Here is a 21,723-nt window from a genome sequence, read left to right on the forward strand (position 1 = left end):
TTGTAGTTTGGCAGGCAAGGAGTGTGTGTGTAAAATCTGGCATGGATCGGGTCAACGGGTGCGGAGATATAAGCAGGGAAAAAGTGTGACGTCGACGTGTGAGCACATTTGGTCATTTTTTACATCTGGGGGTCCCCCAGGGACCTGGGGGTCCCTGGGGCTCCGGGGGTCCTTGGAGGTTGTAGTTTGGCAGTCAAGGAGTGTGTGTGCAAAATTTGCCATGGATGGGGGCAACGGTTGTGGAGATATGAGCAGGGCAAAAGTGTGACTGACTGACTGACTGACTGACTGACGCACAGACAGCCCGTGGAGGTTTTGGTAGTAAATGCGACCTACGGTCGCAATAATTTCATTTTATTCGATTTTGCATTTGTTGTCAGAGTAAACAAATTCATGAATGTGGTGGACAGACAAAAACACTTTTTTTGAAAACGCACGTCATAAAGCATAAATGCACAGAATCTGTGTGCACGCTGCCGAGCATCGTCCACTGACTTCAAATGACACCTGACACCCGGGGAAATTGTCGATATAGGACGACGTCCGATAGACAGTCCGACGTCCCATTAGTCCGACGTGCCGAGTCTGATTTCAGTCAAATCTTGGTGTCTGTCTGTGCGTTTTTATTATTATATATATATTTTTTGTCTGACTAAGTCCCTTTTATGCTCACAAATCTGTGTTTCAGTATAGGCCTCGCCTATGTCTGTCTGTCTGTCTGTCAGTCTGTCTTATGTGTTATGTACATCTATGTTACATCTATGTAGGCCTATAGGTCTCCAGCCAAGTAGGCCTACTATGATAATGAGATAGCCTAGGCCGGTGGCAGTGGGTATAACGGGCCTACAACTATTTCATAGGGGAATATCATTCTAGTCTATCTAAAATGAAATTATAATCTTTCTCTCAGTCAAAACACACCAGAAATTAGGTTATTAAAATATATTGCCCACTGGAAGAGCATTATGTAGACCTCTCTAACATTTGGGATCCCCTAGCAGTCCCGCCTAAAGGCCCATTCCCACTGGGCCATATAAACAGATACAAAATATCTTTCTCCGAACTCTCCATTCAAGTGGATGGTAAGATACAGATAAAAAATATCTGTGACAGATATTTTTTTAGTCTGTATCTTACCATCCACTTGAATGGAGACAGATATTTATGATCTGTTTATCTGGCCCAGTGGAAATGGGCCTTTAGGCAGGACTGTGACAGGGGTAGGCCCCTATGCCATATATTTCTCCGATGAAGACATCATTTGCGATTCAGCCATCTGACCATTGCCCAGGTGTGTAAAGATTAGCCTAGCCAGCTAGACATCCCGACCCATGTTAAAACAAGGAGGAAATACTGCAGTTAGTTAGCTGCATTAGTATATAGGCTGGCCCCAGGCTATGTAAAGATGGCTGACTGTAATCCTGGCTCATCCCACTGTACTGTGTAGCTCAGTGGTTCCAAACCCTTTAGCTAAAGACCCAAAAGAGAAATTAGATGTTTGCCCAGGACCCAAATGAGTGAAAACAGCAAATCTACAAGCACACACAACGTGTTGCAGCGTAGTGAGCTTGTAGATCGGCAATTTTCACTTATTCTTAAACATTTGTTTTCTAATTCATGGAATTTCTTAGATTTTTCTTTTATTTATTGATGAAATTATTTAGGAAAATGATTACTTTTTTCATGAAAATCTTAGCTTTTTGGGGATTTTTTTTTTAATGTTTTGAAATCATAATAATTAAAAACAAAATGTGGGAAACAAAAAATGAAGGGACCCACAAATGGTTCCCATCCCAGTGTTTTGGAACCACTGGTGTAGCTAACATGCGTGCTGTCTGGAGCGTCCGAGTGGTGCAGGGGTTAAGTATACCTGACCAGACTAGAGGTTTGAATCCGCTATACTGGGTTGGCCAGGGGGAGTGGGTGGTCCCTATACTCCTACCTGTTTGGTGAGTATAAGAAGGGATATTCTGCATATTCGTCCTCATGCTTTACAGTTGTCATGGTGAAACTCCTCACTGCCAGGTGAAAAGAAGTGACTGGTGAGGCATCACATTCAGGAGGAGACAGGCGGTTGACCCCAGAGCCCTCCCCATCTTCAACAGTGATGCATTGTCACTCAACACCTACTATACAGGTCTATTGTTATGCATACAGGCTTGTTTCTTTGTTAAAACCAGGGGGCATAGTTCTGCCGATTTACAACGAATCCAATACGGAACTAAAACTTCCTATGTTTGGCCGCTAGTTGCACTGTTTTCCCCCCGCGAGGTACCAAAAAGAATTTGTCTACATTGGACCCCATTCGTTTTTCCGTTTGATTTTCTAACCTTAATAAACGTTGTCATAAATACTTTATGGTTCCTGTCGCTAGTGAAAAACTCCCTTTCAATAACCATGATATGCGTTTTGTGCAAATATGGTCCCATTTATGTTAAAATTGATGATAAATTTGCAGGGGGAGTGGCCAACTAAACTGATACTAGCCTGCTGTGTTCTTCTTCGTGTGCTTTATTTCAGGAGGCTCAACACCACATTCTCCCATGTATCCCTGTGGTTCCACGTGACCGTTGGCAACCAATAGCATTCCTTATGATTCCTGGGGTACCATTCAAACAATGATGGCGACTCCCATACAAGGGACAAAAAACGTAATTTTCGCAGCATAGAAACCAATGGCTTCGCTTCGTCCATATTTTTTTTACAGTCTATGGTTAAAATACCCTGCAGTGACACTAAAGCGTTGGCGAGGTGTGAACTTGGGGGTTTTGGCGTCAATGCATGTCCGTTTGTGTGAGAGGCGTGAACCCTGCTCAGAAAAGATATGGGGCGGCGGGGGTGCGCGACCCCGGACTAATTCAACACTGCTCCCCAAGTCTTGGGCCAAGACCAACCAATGGGAGTCAGCAGTGACAGGGGCTACTTGTGGGGGAGCATTTTCATAACAACTAAATTTGGTGAAATTGGAACAGGCAAAACATCGATTTTTGGACAATGTGAGATACTGTAATGTTCAACCAAGAGGTCATGTCTGTATGTACTGTATGTCTACTGTAGAAAACTAATACAGTAGGTTATATACATGAGAAAGTAGATGTCCACATACTGTATATTATTTATTATACTTACCCACTGTTTACAAATTGTTAAAATTAAAGGGTTCATTTTTGTCAAACTGAAATATTTGGCTGAACATGTGAGAAAGCAGTAATAACCACACAAAGCTCATAATTTCAAACATTTCATTATTTTCTCCACATTAACTTCGAAACAACCTCATAAACCAAAGTGTAAGAAAGAGCATGCTTGGGCATGCAATGATGTCACAACATGATGATGTCACTGGGTGCGAAGTATAAAACATACAGTAGCAGAGAGTTTCTTTTTATATCATTCATAAACTCAGGACATTTCAGTATCCACTGAGAGTTAAAAGCTAGCGTTTATTTTACACTGCTCTCCATGTCTCATGTAGCCTTGTGTTGCTGGATAAAGAGACTAGAGGCAGAAACTCACAAACTGACACCAGATTGAGCAGGCTAAACAAACATGCTGAAAAAATCTCATCCGGCCCAAAGTGTCTGGAAGTGACACTGTAGAAACCTCATTTTCCCTTTTTGACTCGTCCAAAAGGGGGAGTAGGAGAGAGAGACAAAACAGTGCATGCCATTTCAGAGGGTTGGCGGAGGGGTCACCTTTCTTAATGTTGAAGGTGTACCTATCTCCCCATAGCCTGCCCATGACAAGTGTTTTATCAAGGGCTGGGGTTAGGGTTAAATTAAGTTGAGACAATAAATTAATAAATACGAGGCACTCAGCATTCTCTCTGTCTTGCAAACTGCAAAAAGTAACAAACTGGAATAATAATGACACATACACGTATATAGTAGAATTAGTGGTTATAACGTAACAGTCTCGAAGCTGTACAAAGGGGCAAGCCTGAATCCTCCTCAATTTGTCAATAGTCAAATGTTTTGCATGTGTTTGTGTGTGCGGTGTGCGCATATGTGCATGTGTGCGACATTGAGACTGGATGTGTGCTGATGCGTAAGTGGTAGGGTTGACATAAATTCCTCTTCATTTACAATAAGTTCATGGAATTACTTAAGATTAGATTCTTGAATCCAAGCCATTAGAGTACTTGTGGCTAACATAGAATTCATGAGTCAAATGCCAATCCGACCATGTCAGATTCTCTCATTTGATTGAAGGTGAAATGGCACTGATCCAAAATATCTGCCAAGAGGTGCAGTGACCCTTTAAATCATCATTTGAGTGGAGCGTGTGCAAAAGAAGACAACACAATCGTGTTAAAGGGATAGAAAAAAATGGTGCACGTTTTAAACTCTACACAGCCTCATGCAATGGTTTGCGAGTTTGTGTGCTTCATGATGAGAAAGAAAAGAACAATGACGGAGCCCTTTAAAATGGATCTACTCTTGCAGCATAGTTCTTTAGCGCATAGTGCTAATAGGGTTGGTGGACTGGGTGGAAGGTGGAAAGGAGAAAAAGGCAAAAGGGGTTTTAGGATGAAGTGTGTCTGCCATGCTATAGGCTAGCATGTTCAGTGGTAGTCACAACAAGTTGGACATAGTGGGGTTGTACTCATGTCTCTAGAGCAGAAAGAAAGGGCAAAACTGTCCTGTCATCTCCAGTCCATTTTACAGCAGATGTTGAACCCATGCACATTGTGTCCTACGATGTCACACTACCTTAAAGCTGCACTCTTTGCTTTCTTAACATAGATATCATATCAAATACCCTTTCTCTATGGTTGCAAGCTCAAAATAGGCTTTTCAAAAGAAATGGTTATGTTATAGAAACTCAAATGGGCTTCAACAAAGGTGAAAAGACCAGTAGCAACAATAGAAAGACTTCGCAGTTTACGTCACTTGGGCTGTGGGCTCCAGTCGAATAGGCAGAATGTCCTTCTCAATAAATAATAATATAGTATACTGTAGGTAACAATAAGTCTTAGTAGATCATACTTGTAGAAGCTTAAATAAAGAAGTGAATGAACAGAATGGCTACTCCAATATTGAGTAAAATGACCATAACCACCAGAATAGAGCTGGAGCCCTAAAAGAGAGAAGATAAATGAAAGCGTTAGTTCAGTTCTCTGTGGACATAGCAAACTTATTACAACTGAAATTATTATTATTACCGTAGTATAAAACATATTTTGTTCCACTACATACTTACTATATATATATATATATATATATATATATATATATATATATATATATATATATATATATATATATACAGAGAGTCAGAAAATGCAAAATGTAATGACTCACTGAGTTTGATTTGATGGTGAGATGCTCTCCATCCTGCTCCAGTGTGATGGGCTGAGACTTGAGGGGTGGGGAGAGGGTGAGGTCTCTGTGCAGTGGCCATTCCTCTAGCTCTGCCCCCACATTCAGGCTGTCCAGCATCTGTACAGAATCCATGGATCCCTCCCTTACGGGCCGCAGGCCCCGGGACCTCAGCCTGTGGTGGCCCTTGGGGCCCGGAGACTCCTGGCCCAGCCCTTGGGACATCTGCGAGTCTGGGGGCTGAAGCCTCATATCTACAGTGTAGTCACTCAACCTCTCGTCGTCATGTTCCGTGAGGCGTGAGTGGGCGGGGCTCCACCGAAGGGTGCTTTCATTAGTCCAACCCCCAGTATGGCCGTCAAGCCTTTGGTCGACCAACGCATGCTCGCTAAGCTTGTGGTTTGACGAGATGTGCTGCTTAGGATGGTGGTTGGAGTACACATGCTCTGGGTGATGGTGGTTGGAGTATACATGCTCTCGAGGGCTGTAACTAGAAGAGAAGTGGTCTTTTGCATTGTGATTTGAGCAGATATAATCTTGGGACTTGTGATTGGAGGAAGCATGCTCAGAAGTCTTGTGATTGGACATGTTATGCTCCAAGGCCTTGTGATTGGATAAAATGTGCACCTGCGGCTTGTAATTGGAAGAGGCATGCTCGCAGGCCTTGTGATTGACGGAAGAATGATCCCATGTTTTGTGATTGGAGGAGGAGTACTCCCTTGACTTATGATTGGAAGAGGCATGCTTGGAGGGCTTTTGGTTGGATGAGGAGTGCTCCCAGGCTCTGTAGGAGGACGAGTGCTCTCGGGACTTGTGATTGGACATGGACTTTTCCCGCGGTTTGTGATTGGTCAAAGGGACTTGCTCGTGGCCGTTAACTTGTCCCTCTTGCTCCTCCAGAAGGGACGGCGTGGTGGAACGGCTGCTGCCTACTCGGTCCGGATACATGTCCTCTGTCCAACTGTTAGCCCCGCCCCGAGGCAGATCCATACCCCGCCCTTCCACCAGCACCTGGATCTCAGCCCCACCCTGGTCATCCACGGCACTCTGCCGCATGAAGCAAGCATTTCTGGGACGGTGAGAGTGCATAGGCGGGCTCCGTGGAGGCGAGGCGGGCACGCTCAACACAGGGCTGAGTTCAGGTGTTATTACAGGAGGCGTGGTGTCCGGAGTGCACAGCTCGGGACTGTCTGTGCCCGTGGAGATGACCTCGTGGTCTTTGTCCTTGCCGTCCTGGTGTTTGGCCCTCTGACACTCGAGCCCTATGGGAAAACAGTCAGAGAATAACACCAGTTAAGGACTTGGCGTCACTCCATATATACTGTATGTGTTATAGGGTCCACACACCGTGCCCTCTGAATTGTTAAAGGCACATCCTGCGTTGTTAGAGGCCTATTATAAGAGCACCCTTAATATAGGTGATGTTATGAAGCTTGGCTTCCATATTTGTCACATACTGTTTTAATTCAAATAAATATTTCAGTAGATACAGCATGTGTAGCCTACACAATGCTATACTCCAATATAAAGGATCACAATGGAAACAAGCCGTTGGGCTTTATTGTGTTTTATCCTTTTGAATTGTATGTTTGTACTCATATTTTTATGTTTTATACACCTTTGTATAACTATTTATATTTACTCAAAATAATATATATTATATATAGCCTATATTTTAGCTAGAAAGATCCAATTCTGGGAAATTGCAAGTGTGGTTGCAGTGATGGGAGTCACGAGGAATCCGCTGGGAAATGAATTCCATCTTACCCTTTATATGACATATTGTGATCATGTCACTCCTATATATTGTCCAATCAGAGATCAGAAAAAGGTTAACAACAAATTATATATTGTGATGTCAAGTGAAGCATGACCAATCATGTCTAATTGGACATTACATTGGACATTACAATGTCCATGATATTCAGCCTTACAAACCGGATAACATCACTCAAAAGGTTTACAAAACACAGGTTCACTTTGCTGGCAAAAGATTCTCGGCCGAATACAATAGTGTGTTGCCTATAGCAAACACACTAATAATGTTCCTGTTATGCCCATACAGTATATGGAGATCCCTGATTCTATAAGCCACCAGAATCTTCTGTCTGGGGCATACTGGCATACCGTTGCTCCAGTCTGCACCAAACTGGGCACGAACACTGTTGTGGCTGTGCCATGAAATAGTCACTCTAGGTGGCACATGCAAATGAAAATGTATATATCCAGGAGAGGCTGGTTCACAAGGCTATAAAATGGACACACAAACAGGGTTCCCGTGGGTGATGCATTTCCAACTTGTATTGGTCCTGACTTGCATTGTTCTGGAGTAGGCATGTGACCAACAGGCACAATAATAACTAGAAAGATGCAATTGGAAATTGCAAGTGTGGCTGCCATGACGCGAATTTCGCAAATTAATTTCGTCTCACCATTTGAATTTTCCCCATTCAAGTCAATGGGGAAAATGAATTCACTAATATTAAAGCCATATATGGAGATCTCTGTGTCAGTCCTTGTCCCTTTTATGCCCATATATGGAGATCCCTGCTGTCATCAATATTAAGTAGGGGTGTAACGAATCACGATACATTTTAACAACGATACAATACGCATCACGATACATGGTTAACGATACGATACATGGACAATATTGGTTCATTCATGGCGATACGATACGATTCGATTCAATGATTTAAAATCGATATAGTAACTATTTAGCAAAGAAATGAAATCTGTGTAAAACGTGTAAAAAATTGATTATTATGGAAGTAAACGCTGTGATTATCTAGCAAATACATGGACATTATATTTCAACACATATGGACAAACCCACCTTGATATGAACACAGAGATTACACACATGTATCGATAGCCCAAGAGTAGCTATATAGAATGGAAAGGTTATTAGACCCCTCTTAAAATTGCCAAATACAAGGCACAAATACTTAGTTTCCATACAATCAATTATTTGCATTGCAAAACGATTCGGTACCGATTACTGCATTTTAAAACGATACAATACGATACAAAGCCAAAACGGTACGATATTTTGCTTTTGCAAACGATATAGTAGTAGATCATTGCACATTAAAATCGATTTTTCGATTCAGTTACTATATCGTTACACCCCTAATATTAAGCCATATCTTGGAAAGCCCATATATGGACATACTACTGTGTCAGTCTCATGTGGTCTATGATGTCAGACATCTATGATGTCAGCCATCTCCATATTTGGGAAAAGTTTAATTTTTAATTAATGTCAATGGAGAATTAATTCATTCACAAATAAATGTATAATGAATTAAACTATAAATAGCGAATCTCTTAGCAAAATAGCACGCATGCGTGTCCCGATGAAGCCATCGATATGACATATGGCCCAAGTGCGTGCCACCAAAACTGTGGGAGGAGTAGCATGGCAAAAAAAAGTTTACTTAGGAGACGATGGAAGATGCAAGATGGAATAAAGTCGGACAAGTACTATAGTCTGGTTGCCCTGCATGGGCAACCACACTAATAAAAATCACACCCACTGTGAAATGTAGTGAATACAAATATTACTGTCAGACCAATATGTGAATAGTGAACTTCAGCGTTGTTTCACATTGAGACCAACGTACCATTCCCATAGATATGAAAGGAAGGAGACAACTCCTTGGCAGCGATCCGGGCCAACCGGCATTCTTCCATGGCCTTCTGTCCAACCCCTTCTGCTGCCTCTGCCTTTCCACGGGCGTGGCTCATCCTAACATTGACAGGCAGAAATGTGGTCAGTGCTGATGTGAGAGGTACAATTACAAACCATGACTTCTAGTATGATAAAAATTGTGCAATTAAGCAATATATTCAAAAGTTCATTCCGGGGGCTGAAATCAATATTATATTTGCAATAACAGTTAATGCATGCATGTGTGCTCATCCTATGCATCTCCCTTCGGCTGCAAAAGTGCCAAAGGCAATTTCCTACACAGCATGCAATGTATTGTATGTAATACATATGTATCTCATCTATCTATTGTCATCTACTGTCTGATCTAAATGCAAGTATTGCTTCATCCAGCTGATGGCTCCTCAGATAGCCATGATGAACAGACGGACGGACAGATGGACGGACTTGAGTTCAATAATATTTTTTGTATTTGTCGCATTCCTAATACAGAAAATGTATTATAGTAAATTTACCCCCATTGATTCCGGATTGGGACCCAAATGCATTTGAGTCACCATCCGGAATCAATGGAGGTACATTTATTGCAATCAAATTATTGTCTTAGGAATGTGACAAAAAACTAAAACATGTTGGGGGTGAACTACTCCTTTAAGTAGTCTTGCTGACGGACACTTCAACATGTAGACTGAGTGGCCCGGGGGGCAAACAGGTGACCTCAGAACTGAAAATCAAAAGTCCTATACAGTCCCAGTACTGTCTCACCTGGACAGGGCTATCTCAGCCTTCTGCTTGGCGATATCAGCCGCCTTCTCTGCAGCTTCAACAGCCCGGTCCACCTTCTCTCTGATTTTACTGGCTCTCAGTGGGATCAGATTCTTGCGTTTTCCACTCACAAGCACATTCTGCTTGTACTTTCCCTCCTCTTTGGTGCCATCGGGGAAGGTGGTGCATCCATAGCCATGTCTCTTGTTCCCCGCCCACTCGCCCTCATAGTGCAGGCCATCCGAGCGTCTGCTCACGCCCCAGCCAGCCCTGTGGTCACTCCGCCACTCACCAGCGTAGCTTTCAGTGACAGTGGCATCCACGGGGGCACCCTGCTCATTCTCACTAGTGTTGGAGTGAATGTCAGAAGCAGCAGAGCTAACAGTGCTCATGCCGGCCTCGCTGCAGAACGAGCTCTGTTTGCTGAGCTGACTGGCCAAGGAGCTTTTGGACTCGGAGCGCCGTAGCTTCAGGCCACTGAGGATGGACTGGCGAAAACGGCCCTTCCTCTTCCTCTGGCGCTCGGCCTCACTTGGGGCAGTCAGGGCAAAGCCACCTCGTCCCACAGGGCTGCCAGCCAGTCCAGCCACCCCGTCTGTGGGCGTAGTGGCGTTGCCATCCTCCAGCATAGTGGGAGGGCCGTGGCTGTGCTCGGAGCGGAGGGAGTTTATGGATGTGCGCAGTGGGAAGAGGATGACAGCCGCCATGCCATACGGCACACTCTGCCGCACGCCATAGCCGTGCCGCATTCCACCCAGCCACTGGCCTTGGTAGGTGCCTGAGAGAGAGAGAGAGACAGACACAAAAGGAAATGTGATACCATTCACCACAGTGTAGTACACACACACACACACACACACACGCACACGCACACACACACACACACACACACACACACACACACACACACACACACACACACACACACATTTAATCCAGCATGTCCCTGTCTGAAATGACTCAATACACTCTATTATAATCCTATATCACCACACACGACCATTCAACTTCATTATATTACATATCAATATTTGACATATATTGAGCATGGTGCCATTTGGTGGTCAAATGGTCAAAGGTCAAGAAGGTCAATTATTGATTAACTTTGGACTATTCATCATAGAATGATGAGGCTGAATTGAAAGCTTGTCTTAAGACATTTCCCATTAATTTTCCTAGATTACTTAAGATAATGATGTAAATTAACATTGCCGTTTTGCATTTTCACAATATTTTACATTAGACAAACACATAAACACACTACCAGAAACCCCAATTAAAGACCAATGAGTGATTCAGTTCAACGCTTAGAGAACAGTAGAGAGACAGAGACATGTAACACAGGTCACAAGCCCAGATGGCCGGTGATTTTGTAATAATGTGGTTGATGCACTATCCGGTCATCCACCGGCACAACCAATTATGACATATTATTACTATTACCACAATAATCCATGCATGAAGAACATAAACAGCGTTTTCTGCCTTTGGGGTTCACGGTTTAAGTTGCATAAGCATGTATACCATTGTTATCAGTAAAGCCTTTGAGACATTGCGGTTTGTTTTTAAGTTAAGAAACTATGAGAAGAAACATTACTACTTGGAAACACTTGTGATTTACTCTATACTTAGATGTGCGTGGGTGTCACACACCGAGCATAGCAGTTCTGTTATTTTTGGTGTGTAAAACCTGTGAAAAGACGGGGGGGGGGGGGGGCGGGGGGGGGGGGGGGGACAGAGCAGATGGCGGTAAAATGTATGAATGGTGTTTTATTTAAGAATACTAAGTTGTATTTGTAAGAAACAAGTGTTTTAACTTGATATGACATCTATCATATATTATGTAAAGTATGTGGATCAACAGATGGAAGTGCATTGAGTATGGTCTGATATCCTAGCCAATGATTGAGTTAATCATCATCATCTGTTTTTACATCTGGAGACGCCTGTCCTGACGTGCCTCCTCAGGACACTTGGCTCAGATCTGAACCCGTTTGATTTGGGGTTACGACCCCACAACCTTCCACATGAAAGCTGAATGCTCTAGTCACAAGCGAATTAATTTGAAGAAAATAAACCTGTTGTTACAAAATATGTCTTTAAGTCAGGGTGCAGGCTAAGAAGATCGTATCATAATCTTTGTTGAAAATGATTGAAAGCCCATTTTTCCAATCCTTCTGGTATTTGTCCAGGTAGCTAAGTAGGTAGAGCACTTGCCTTTGGACCACATGGTTCCGTGGTTGATACTGGGCACAGCCAACTCAGTATATGAGTTTGGTAAATAACAACATAAAAATAACTGTAACCTATAAAGCTCTCCATGCCCTAGCCCCACAGTACCTGTCAGGCCTCCTTGAGGACTACTCTCCTGAGCGGAACATGAGATGTGCCGACCTGGGGCTCCTCACTGTCCCTCCAAGCAATAAGCGGACCCTTGGCGATAGAGCCTTCAGTGTGGTGGCCCCAACCCTCTGGAACTCCCTCCCCATGGCGATTCGCCAGCTGCCAACATTGGATTCTTTCAAGTCCGCACTGAAGCGACACTTATTTATTCTGGCTTTTGGACAATAACGTGGTTGTTTATGTTTTGTTAAGCGCCTTGGGTTTTTGAAAGGCGCTATATAAATCCAAGTTATTATTGCGACCGTAGGTCGCATTTACTACCAAAACCTCCACGGGCTGTCTGTCTGTCAGTGAGTCAGTGAGTGAGTCCGTCACACTTTTGCCCTGCTCATATCTCCACAACCGTTGCCCCCATCCATGCCAAATTTTGCACACACACTCCTTGACTGCCAAACAACAACCTCCAAGGACCCCCGGAGCCCCAGGGACCCCCAGGTCCCTGGGGGACCCCCAGATGTAAAAAATGACCAAATGTGCTCACACGTCACACTTTTTCCCTGCTTATATCTCCGCACCCGTTGACCCGATCCATGCCAGATTTTACACACACACTCCTTGCCTGCCAAACTACAACCTCCAAGGACCCCCGGCTGGGGGACCCCCAGATGTAAAAAAAGACCAAATGTGCAAAAATGACCAAATGACCACCCCAACGGGGCTGCTCACGGGGAATTCCCGGGGACCACCGACTCCTGGTGCTCCAGAACGGATGCAAAAGTGGTGGCGCCCCCAGTGGAGGACCCCCTGCCACTGCAGCGCACATAAAATGCCGTAACTCGGGCTAGGAGCGTCCGGGAGAGCCGGGGCCGGTACCTATTCGTCCGCCAAGGCAACGCGGAGACCCCACCCCTCATTTCTCACATGGCCCTATTCTAGCGCCACCTTCAGGCCGATTTTTAAAACACATTTTTGGACACTGCTCCTACAGTTTTTGCCCTAAAATCACGAATATCACTACACAGCATGTCTACACTCATGTCATCAACATGGATCAGGAAGATTTTGGAAAAACACATTTTTGCCCTATTTGTGGAGATAAGCCACCTACGGTCGCTTATCTCCCGATTAGGGAGTCTTACTGGTTATTATTATAACACAGTGCGATAAGTACTGGGAGTTGATGTGTGGTGCTCCAACTCAGCAATCCATCTACCAGTGGTCTATCATTGAAAAGGGATAGACACCCTTGTTGGGCAGATACCAACAATAAGCCACTCCGACCACTTACTTACTTCTGCTATTTTCTCGTCTCGCTTAGCCAGACGATCAGAGATCTCGACCTTCTAATATGTCTGGTGACATAAATTCAATAAATAGGCAAACATGGTGTGAAAACATTCAAAGAAATAACAGCATTGCAGAACCAAAGCAAAGACTTTAGGGCTTTAGGATTTTCAAAACAGTGGTTGTATACCATTAGCCTGACACTCAGCGTGACTCTTTGTTAGCCTTCTGATTGGTCCCTGACTGACCAACCAGCAGGCTCTTTCTGCCTTGTCCCGAAAAAAAATACGTTGAATTTGCTAAAACATCATTTTTGGAGAAATAAAACATTTAAAAACATGCCCAGTCACTATACTGCACCCGGCAGGCCATTTTTTACTGAAACCAAGTTTAAAATGAGAATTGAATACACAAAATAACAATAGGAAGCAACTGAATTTCAATGTTAGTGGATGGAGAGAAAGGACTTTTGTCCCACCAAGACACAGCAACCAATGGGTGCGAAGAGGGGCGGGCGAACGGGCGGGACTTGACAAAGGGTGATTTGACATTTCGTTTCACTCGAATCGCAAAAACATATTTTTAAAGGGGCGTGGCTAGTGATTCAGGGTCTGGAACCAGGCTAGTATACCATCACTTTCCAAGCAAAATGTAAAATATTCCAAGGGATATATATATACCGTATATATATATATATATATATATATATACTACATTTATATATACTACATTTTTATCCCACTATTTTTGCAACCCATTTTTCACCCAATTGCCTAAGCTGTAATCCTGGGCTCTGCTCTCCCTCTGCCAACCTGGGGAGGGCCCCGAACTGAGCTCATGCTTCCTTCAGTGCATGAGGAGTGAGCAGGCCGCTTCTTATCACCTGACAGGCGGCGCTTCCCTGGTTTGACGTAGCGTGTGGAAGGAACACGTTATTCCAACTAGTTCTTTCCCCTCCATCAGGTGCAACGGCTGGCCAGGGGGAGGCATTATAGAGACCAGGATTACTGCATGTTTTTGTGAGGGTATCTACCCTAGGAGACAAAGGGAGGACATGCAAACTCCACACAGAAAGGCCCTTTCGCCAATCGCCAACCCCACCTAGGGTGTGGTGTTTTTCATTATGCATTATTATGTTATTAATGCATTATGCATTAATAACAGCCTTAAAAATACTTGAAGCTTAATATTTGTCTTCGCACACAGGTCACTGTAAAATTCCATTCGGGCAACAACAAAAGAAGTAATTGATGTTGGAAGTGACATGAGTGTATTATTGTTTGGTTTCATTGAGCTGACAAAGAATAATTCATGTAACACATTAGAGTGTTCATACATTTCCAGTCAGAGACTGTTTCCTGCCTCACCCTTGCTGTAGCCCCCACCACAACATACAGTATCCTGACAATGACATTACAGTTAAATATTTACAATAATAACATTAAGTGTTAAGGCATTGATATTGCTTTTCATGTTGTCTCTCCATCATATATATATATATGCAAATTCACAAGGTGGCATAATTTAGAACAAAAGCTACACAGAAGCTTTAGTGGTGCTGTGTGTTTGTTTGTTTGTTTGTTTGTTCGTCTGCATACAACTAAACTCAGACACTGCTGGACCGATCGGCATGAAATCTTGCCTACACACTCCCAGTCGGCCAAGAAAGAACCCCCCCCCCCCCCCCCATTTCTTTTTTATTTAATCCATGTTGGCTCTTTAACAGGCTTTTTCACTTTTTGGTCTATATCTCTTGAACTGTAGCTTATAGTTCCCCTTGGATCATGACGAGGCCATGGCAATTTCTGCCTGACTCAACTTTCCGGCATTAGCTTAGCCAAAACACACTTTTTGTTGTACTGCTCCTGCAGATTTGATCAAAAACTATCATGAATTGGTACACATTGTTATTTGAATCAAGTGATCTAGTGATATTTATTCCGATTCGCTACAATTCACTTCCACAGTTTGCAGTTTGCCATAAATGCCACAAATCATGAACATTTTCACTTCCATAGGGCCCCACAAATGGTACAAATGCCGGCACTGTTCTGATTTTGTTTATCCACCAAATTAGGCAAAAATGGTCTTGTGAGTCATGTGACAATGGACGTCAAACTGAGTTTTGATGATACGCCATACTGTTTGCTTTTACATCATTTGTGGGCGGGACCTATTTCTTACAAAAGAATGGCATATTGCAATCAGACCCAAATTGGAATCGCACGTTGAGGGGCCTCTATAGAGTGCACCTCCAAAATCGCTTTCACTTCTGCCCATACAACACATACACCAAACACCAAAAGTTGCACTATCTATTGTACAAATTATATTGCCGCTGCAGCTTCCTATGTCCTGACAACTGCACCCCAAGATTGACACAGCCCTGGGTAGGCAACCTGGCCTGGCGGAGATCTCTACTACTACAAGTTCTCTACTCCAAGGAGTCAGCTTAGGTGGTTCGGGCATCTAGTACGGATGCCCCTTGAGCGCCTTCCTAGGAAGGTCCTCGATTCACGTCCCACTAGGAGGAGACCCCGTGGCAGACCAAAGACCAGATGGAGGGATTATATCTCCAAACTGGCTTGGGAACGCCTCAGTATACTCCCTGAGGGAGTGGAGGACGTTGCTCAGGATAAGGAAATCTGGAGGTCTCAGTCGGAACTGTTACCCCCGCGACCCGATTCCGGATAAGCGGTTGAAGATGGATGGATGAATGGATGTACCTTTTAATATTGAGTAAATAAAACACCAGTGACCCAAACTTAAATCAATGGTGGTAAAAGATCCCATGTAAAAACAATTAGCATATTGTGTCTATAATGAGCATACCTTATGTGTTACATGTCTATGAGTGACTTACTAAGATAACCTCATATTCAGCGTATACATTTGGATAACAATACATAATGTTAATGTAAATGATCCAATATAAATACATTAAATAAGTAGCCTATATTATGTGTACATTAACAGAGATTGATGGTGAATTAAAAAGATCTTGTGATATACTGTAGTTTTGTCTTATAGGGCTGCATAATGACACAATTATAACAATTAAATTGGGAGTTCCGAGCAGTTTGTTTAAACAAGTTAGCAAGGGTGACATGGGGACAGTTGCAACTGTTCTAACATATCGAAACAGACCACATATCAGTATTTTGGGCAGTACATAAATGTATAGTTCACCCCCTTATACTGCTTTTTGACCTGACCACAACAGTAGGGCATCTCAAGTCACACCATTGTCAGCCAGCATAACAATAGTTAGGATAGTTTATTCTCAATTCTGAAGAAAGTCATGATTTATAAGACAGTGGTGTCCATATGTTTTTCAAAGGGGGCCTGAAAATATCACAATATGGGAGGACTGCCTCTCCTGTCATTGCAGCTCACAAAAGCATCACATTTCAATGTTTTATTTAAAACACTCTTTAATGTTTGAAGTGCACAATGGCGGGCCATAAGTAATACATTTTATGAAGGAAGCTGTGGGCCAATATGAAATCATTCCACGTTTGCCCCCCGGGCTGAACTCTGATCATGTTTCATGTTATAAGAGTTGATCAAAGATATTTTATTTGTAATGGTGGATAGCTCCTTTACAACTATTGTGTCCAAATGGTTACACCATCAAAGTTACACTGGCTGCTTCCTGTATCCTGCATCGTAAAAATAATAATAATAATCTTGTAACTGTATGAGCAGTGACAAACAAACCTTCTTGATTACCGGGTTTTGACCTAATCTTGTTTGAACATAAACAAGTCGTTGTGAGGTAAACATGATGATGTAATGTCTTTCCGGTAGCCGGAAGAGCTGGGGGGGGGGGGGGGGGGGGGGGGGGTGGCAGGGTAGCTGCAGTTTAGTACAATAAGCACATGTTTAATAAAAGTTTGTTGCATTTTGTTAGTGACATTGGCACGTTGTTCTACATATTAAAAAAAAGAGTCTCAATAACTGTTTGAGAGATATTACTAAATAAATAAATAATACTATAGCCTAACAAAGTATAACTAGAAATTGTATAAAGAATATATATTTTTCAGAATACTTATACTTCTCATTAAAAAAGCAACGTGTGACTACTTCCATTCAAATAAATAGTGTGAACAACATGTCAGATGTGATCATCTTGGATAATAATGTCAGATGTCATCATCTTTAATCACTTAAACCCTAAATACTTAACTGACTGTGGTGCCCCAGGGTTCCATACTTGGCCCTGTCCTTTTTTACCCTCTACACCAAATATATTCCTTGAGAATAGCTGATCTGCAAGCTCACAATGTGAGATGTGCCATTTTCACAGAATGTTCGCCTATTTTCTCTGAATGTTTGCTTATTGTGACATGCATGATGCTAGCGTTCATGTGGTGAAGTTGGTAATATACACCTGTATACTGTATACAAATTGTCAGTCTACTCCAAAGTGTTGCAACCGTCCCATACAAACAGGAAATGAAATGTCAGTTAGTATAGGTCTACTGCAGGTGATAAAAAAACACAGTGGACACTAAACATGTTTTTGGTGAGGTGAAAAACCCTTTAATTAATTCTGTTTAATGACAGAATCCCTCTTGACTCTAAACATTTCCCCATACACTGCAACATAAACCTAAATAGTACAAAGGATGCCATTACATTCTGTGTATAAGTGCTACTTGAAATGCTCATATCTGATGTATACAAATCCAGATACTTGGAAAAGCCCCCAATCAATTCTTATTTGTATTTCATGGGTCTTGTAAACACAGAACTCAAATTTTTAAGTTTCAGTTGATATTTGGAGTTAATTGGGATGTTGTGGATTAACTTGTCATTTCATTGCAGGTGACACACACACACACACGCACGCACGCAACGCACGCACGCACGCAAGCACGCAGGCACGCAAGCACACACACACACACACACACACACACACACACACACACACACAAAACTAACATAGTTATTCAAGGCTTTTCTCTGGCTTGTAGCCTATTTTAAGCTATATTATGCAGAATGGCCTATAATACATTATTCCCAATTGTAGATGTAGGAAACCCTACTCAAACAGATCATCATAATCAGCATAGCAATGATTATGATGTTTGACATTTCCTCCAAATTTGCTTTAAATGAATCCGTGTGGGAAGGAAACATGTCTTCGCATTTGAACCACATTATTTAGTGGAAAATACCTTGAGTCTTGATTATATGCCATATAATAATATTTATATGGTAGCCTACAGTTCTACATATAATGAATTGGCCTGTAGCACTTCCTTTCTCCTACTGTAAATGAGGTGCCTGTAGCCGTATATCGAAGGACTCGAATGCCTTGTCTAAGGTCTAAACAAATACATCAAAACCCGAGAGGAGCTCTTTCCCTGTGTAAACCCATACGGAGCTATCCATGGTGCTGAAAATCTTTCTACAGTTCTGAAGGCCGCGCATGGTAGCTGTTTTTTCTTCTTTAATGACACACACATCATCATTTACATCTCCTGCGTGGCTGATAAAGACAACAGCACGTTTATTGGGTTGTGGAAAATGTGTCAGCTCGTGCGTGCTATATTCATCTGTCGGCGGTCTTCCACGTGAGCAACTAGAGAGCGATCTCATGACGCAGTCTTTTTTTTCTTCTTCTTTTTTTGTAGCAATTTTGTGGGAGTGCTGCTAACCTTTTCAGCTAACTCGTAAATCGAATACTGCTGGGAGTTATTGGATGTTAACGGCTGCATGGGGAGTCATTTAAGGGCTACAACGGCTGGTAAACAACCTCTATACCTCAATGCAGCACTGACAGACCGTGTTTCCATGGTCCCCTGCATCACTTATTGACCTCGCTGTATCCCCCTCATACCTTTCCCCGCACACCCTAGCAGCATCCTCTCTCGCGGCTCATCCGGGTTCTGTGCAATGGAACGGAGCTGCATTGGTTATCAAACGGCCTAGATTAGCTACCCGAGTCACAGCACGTCACTAACAATGCCAAAAGCCAATCAGGGACCGGAGCGGAGAGAGTCTCTAGTGACACGCTGACCTGCTGTCTCCGCGTTACCATGGCGATTTACAGTACAGAGGCGTCTATGGTATAATAACGCAGGAGGAGAGAGAAGGGGGACCGTGTGTCTGTCTCACTGGGAGGAGGTGAGATGGTGGGAACGTGAGCATAACATGGCCTAATGTTAGACATGAATGTAAAACACTGATACGTTGTTTTGCCTGTTAGTTGTCTACATGCATGAAGCATGATGGTCCTGCAGTTGTAAATGCATGATGTCTGTAGTCCAGTCAGTTGTAAACACATGTACTGTCTGTCAGTTGTAAATATCTGTAGTCCTACCTCAACTTTCTGGGAAGTTGCCCATAATAAAATGTTATCTCAGTAGGTTAACTTATGATATATGATGTATCTGAAATACAGGCCTGCTATTGCCACGAGTATAGCCTTAATACCTTTATAATGTATGTATGCAGTTGTGGCATTTTGCTTGGATACATTAGAGAGGTGTTGTATTTGAGTTTTGTTGCTGTCTAATATATGTCTTCGTTTTTAGGTGAATAGACTGTAAATATTTGAATATAGAAATCCAACTGAGGACATGAAGAGAGACATTGTACTCAACAAACTCAGGGAGGCTGAACCCTGAATTTCTAGTCCAGGGTAAAAGAGTTTGGGAAGTTGCAGCAAGATTCATGTTCAGAGAAGTTGCTGTGACACAAGTCTTCCTCAATGCATAAATGGCACAAATATCATTGTCATGTTTGTATCTCACATGATAGGAAGCTGCTTACCTCCGTCGGAGTAGGTTTCAGTACCATATCCATCCTGGAGACCATTGCTCCAGGTCCCCTCGTACCGAGCTCCACTGGCTGTGCTCTCCAGCTGCCCATACCGGCCCTTGAAGCCCTGCGTCCACTCGCCTCTGTACTCCCAGCGGCCCTTGCTCTCCACTCCCACACCGTGGCGCTTGCCTTGTGCCCAGGTGCCCTGGTAGCTGTTCCCGCTGGGCCAGGTGTAGACACCCAGGACCTCAAAGCCATGACTCCAGGCCCCTGCGTACTCACCCTGGCCCTGGGGCCCCGTGCAGACCCCTCGGCCATGGGCCTTACCCTGCTCCCACCCCCCGCAGTACGACCCCCCATCATCAAAGTCAAACCTGCCGCCAGTGGACATGCATGAAACAGGTTTAGGCAATCCTCAGAATGTCAAGAAAAAAAGGGCCTGGTTTACACAGAAAGAGGAGGCCTCGTTGGGATGTGGTGGCAGGGAGGCAGAGCCCTGACGCTCCCTCTCCTGTTCTCTTTTCAAGGTACAAAACACAGACAGTTAGCCTCAAAAGGGACAGTGCTTGGTCCAAAGAGCAGACACCAGAGAAACAATCGAAGCCCGGGCTTTGGGTCTAAAGCGACCGATGCAACTGTTGAGCATGCTACTTCCCATGGGCATGCAGGCTCGGAGTGCTCCACATCCTCCTCGCCCTCGCCTTCCTACTCCTCGCAGCCCGGGAGCTCGCCAACCCCCTGGCGTTGGCCGTGTAATAGCCTAGGTTACTCCAGACAACACAGGCCTAGGCTTTTCCAGTAGTCCCAGAGGCCCACACAGTGGCGGCAGCAGCAACCGTTGCTCAGCTCAGATCAGACATTACACCATCCCAACATCCGTGCTGCACCAGCATACAGAAATGGAGACAGAGCGACACAGGATGCTACTGCACCGGTACGCCATACCCTCACACACATACAAAAAAAAGACACAGTCGCAGGGAAGTTGAGGCTATTTCTTTAGCATTCCTTGGAAACATACAATCCAGGCTACCTTTCAGATGCATACATCCATAAACACAAACCCGCTCCAACACACATGCATGCACATCCCCGTCGCTCCTCTTATTTCTACTCTTTTTTCCTCTCGCCGTTCTGCTGTGATCTAAAGATGAGGCTCTCTCCTGAAGACGAGGATGTAGAGACAGAGGGAAGAAAAAATATATAGAACCCCAACGCAATTATTCCCGTTGTCGCTCCTTTGTTTTCTTCGTTTTAATACTCTCCTATATCTGGATTGTTAACCGATCCGATTTCCCCCAAGTCATATGTGCTCTCTCATTTTCTGCCCCATATCTCGCCTTCTTCTCTGCCTCTCTCTCTCTCTCACTCTCCCTCTCTCTAAAATCTGCTCATTACAGGACTGTTCCACCCCAGCCAATACCCCTCCCCCACATCCACACTCCTTCTCTTGTCTCTTAAAGAGATAGAGACGGAGTGACAGTGGGGAAAGCAGCATGTATAGAGATCACTGCTCTTGTACCTTTGGGTATATAGCCTGCTTTTCCTAATTATCCAGCC

The 21,723-nt window shown here is 43.6% G+C and overlaps 1 protein-coding gene across 1 annotated transcript; it reads right to left on the reverse strand.

Annotated features, from left to right (window-relative positions):
• Positions 1–4,998: 4,998 nt before the first annotated feature.
• jph3a (junctophilin 3a) lies at positions 4,999–20,554 on the reverse strand (the record flags this gene model as incomplete). Its single annotated transcript, XM_080730600.1, has 5 exons — positions 4,999–5,079; positions 5,304–6,583; positions 8,948–9,072; positions 9,760–10,537; positions 20,173–20,554. The coding sequence occupies 5 exons, from the start codon at positions 20,552–20,554 to the stop codon at positions 4,999–5,001; spliced, it is 2,646 nt and encodes an 881-aa protein (XP_080586726.1).
• Between the last annotated feature and the right edge of the window lie 1,169 nt (positions 20,555–21,723).

This window comes from Nannobrachium achirus (genome assembly GCF_963921795.1).
Source record: "Nannobrachium achirus genome assembly, chromosome: 7".
Classification (NCBI taxonomy): domain Eukaryota; kingdom Metazoa; phylum Chordata; class Actinopteri; order Myctophiformes; family Myctophidae; genus Nannobrachium; species Nannobrachium achirus.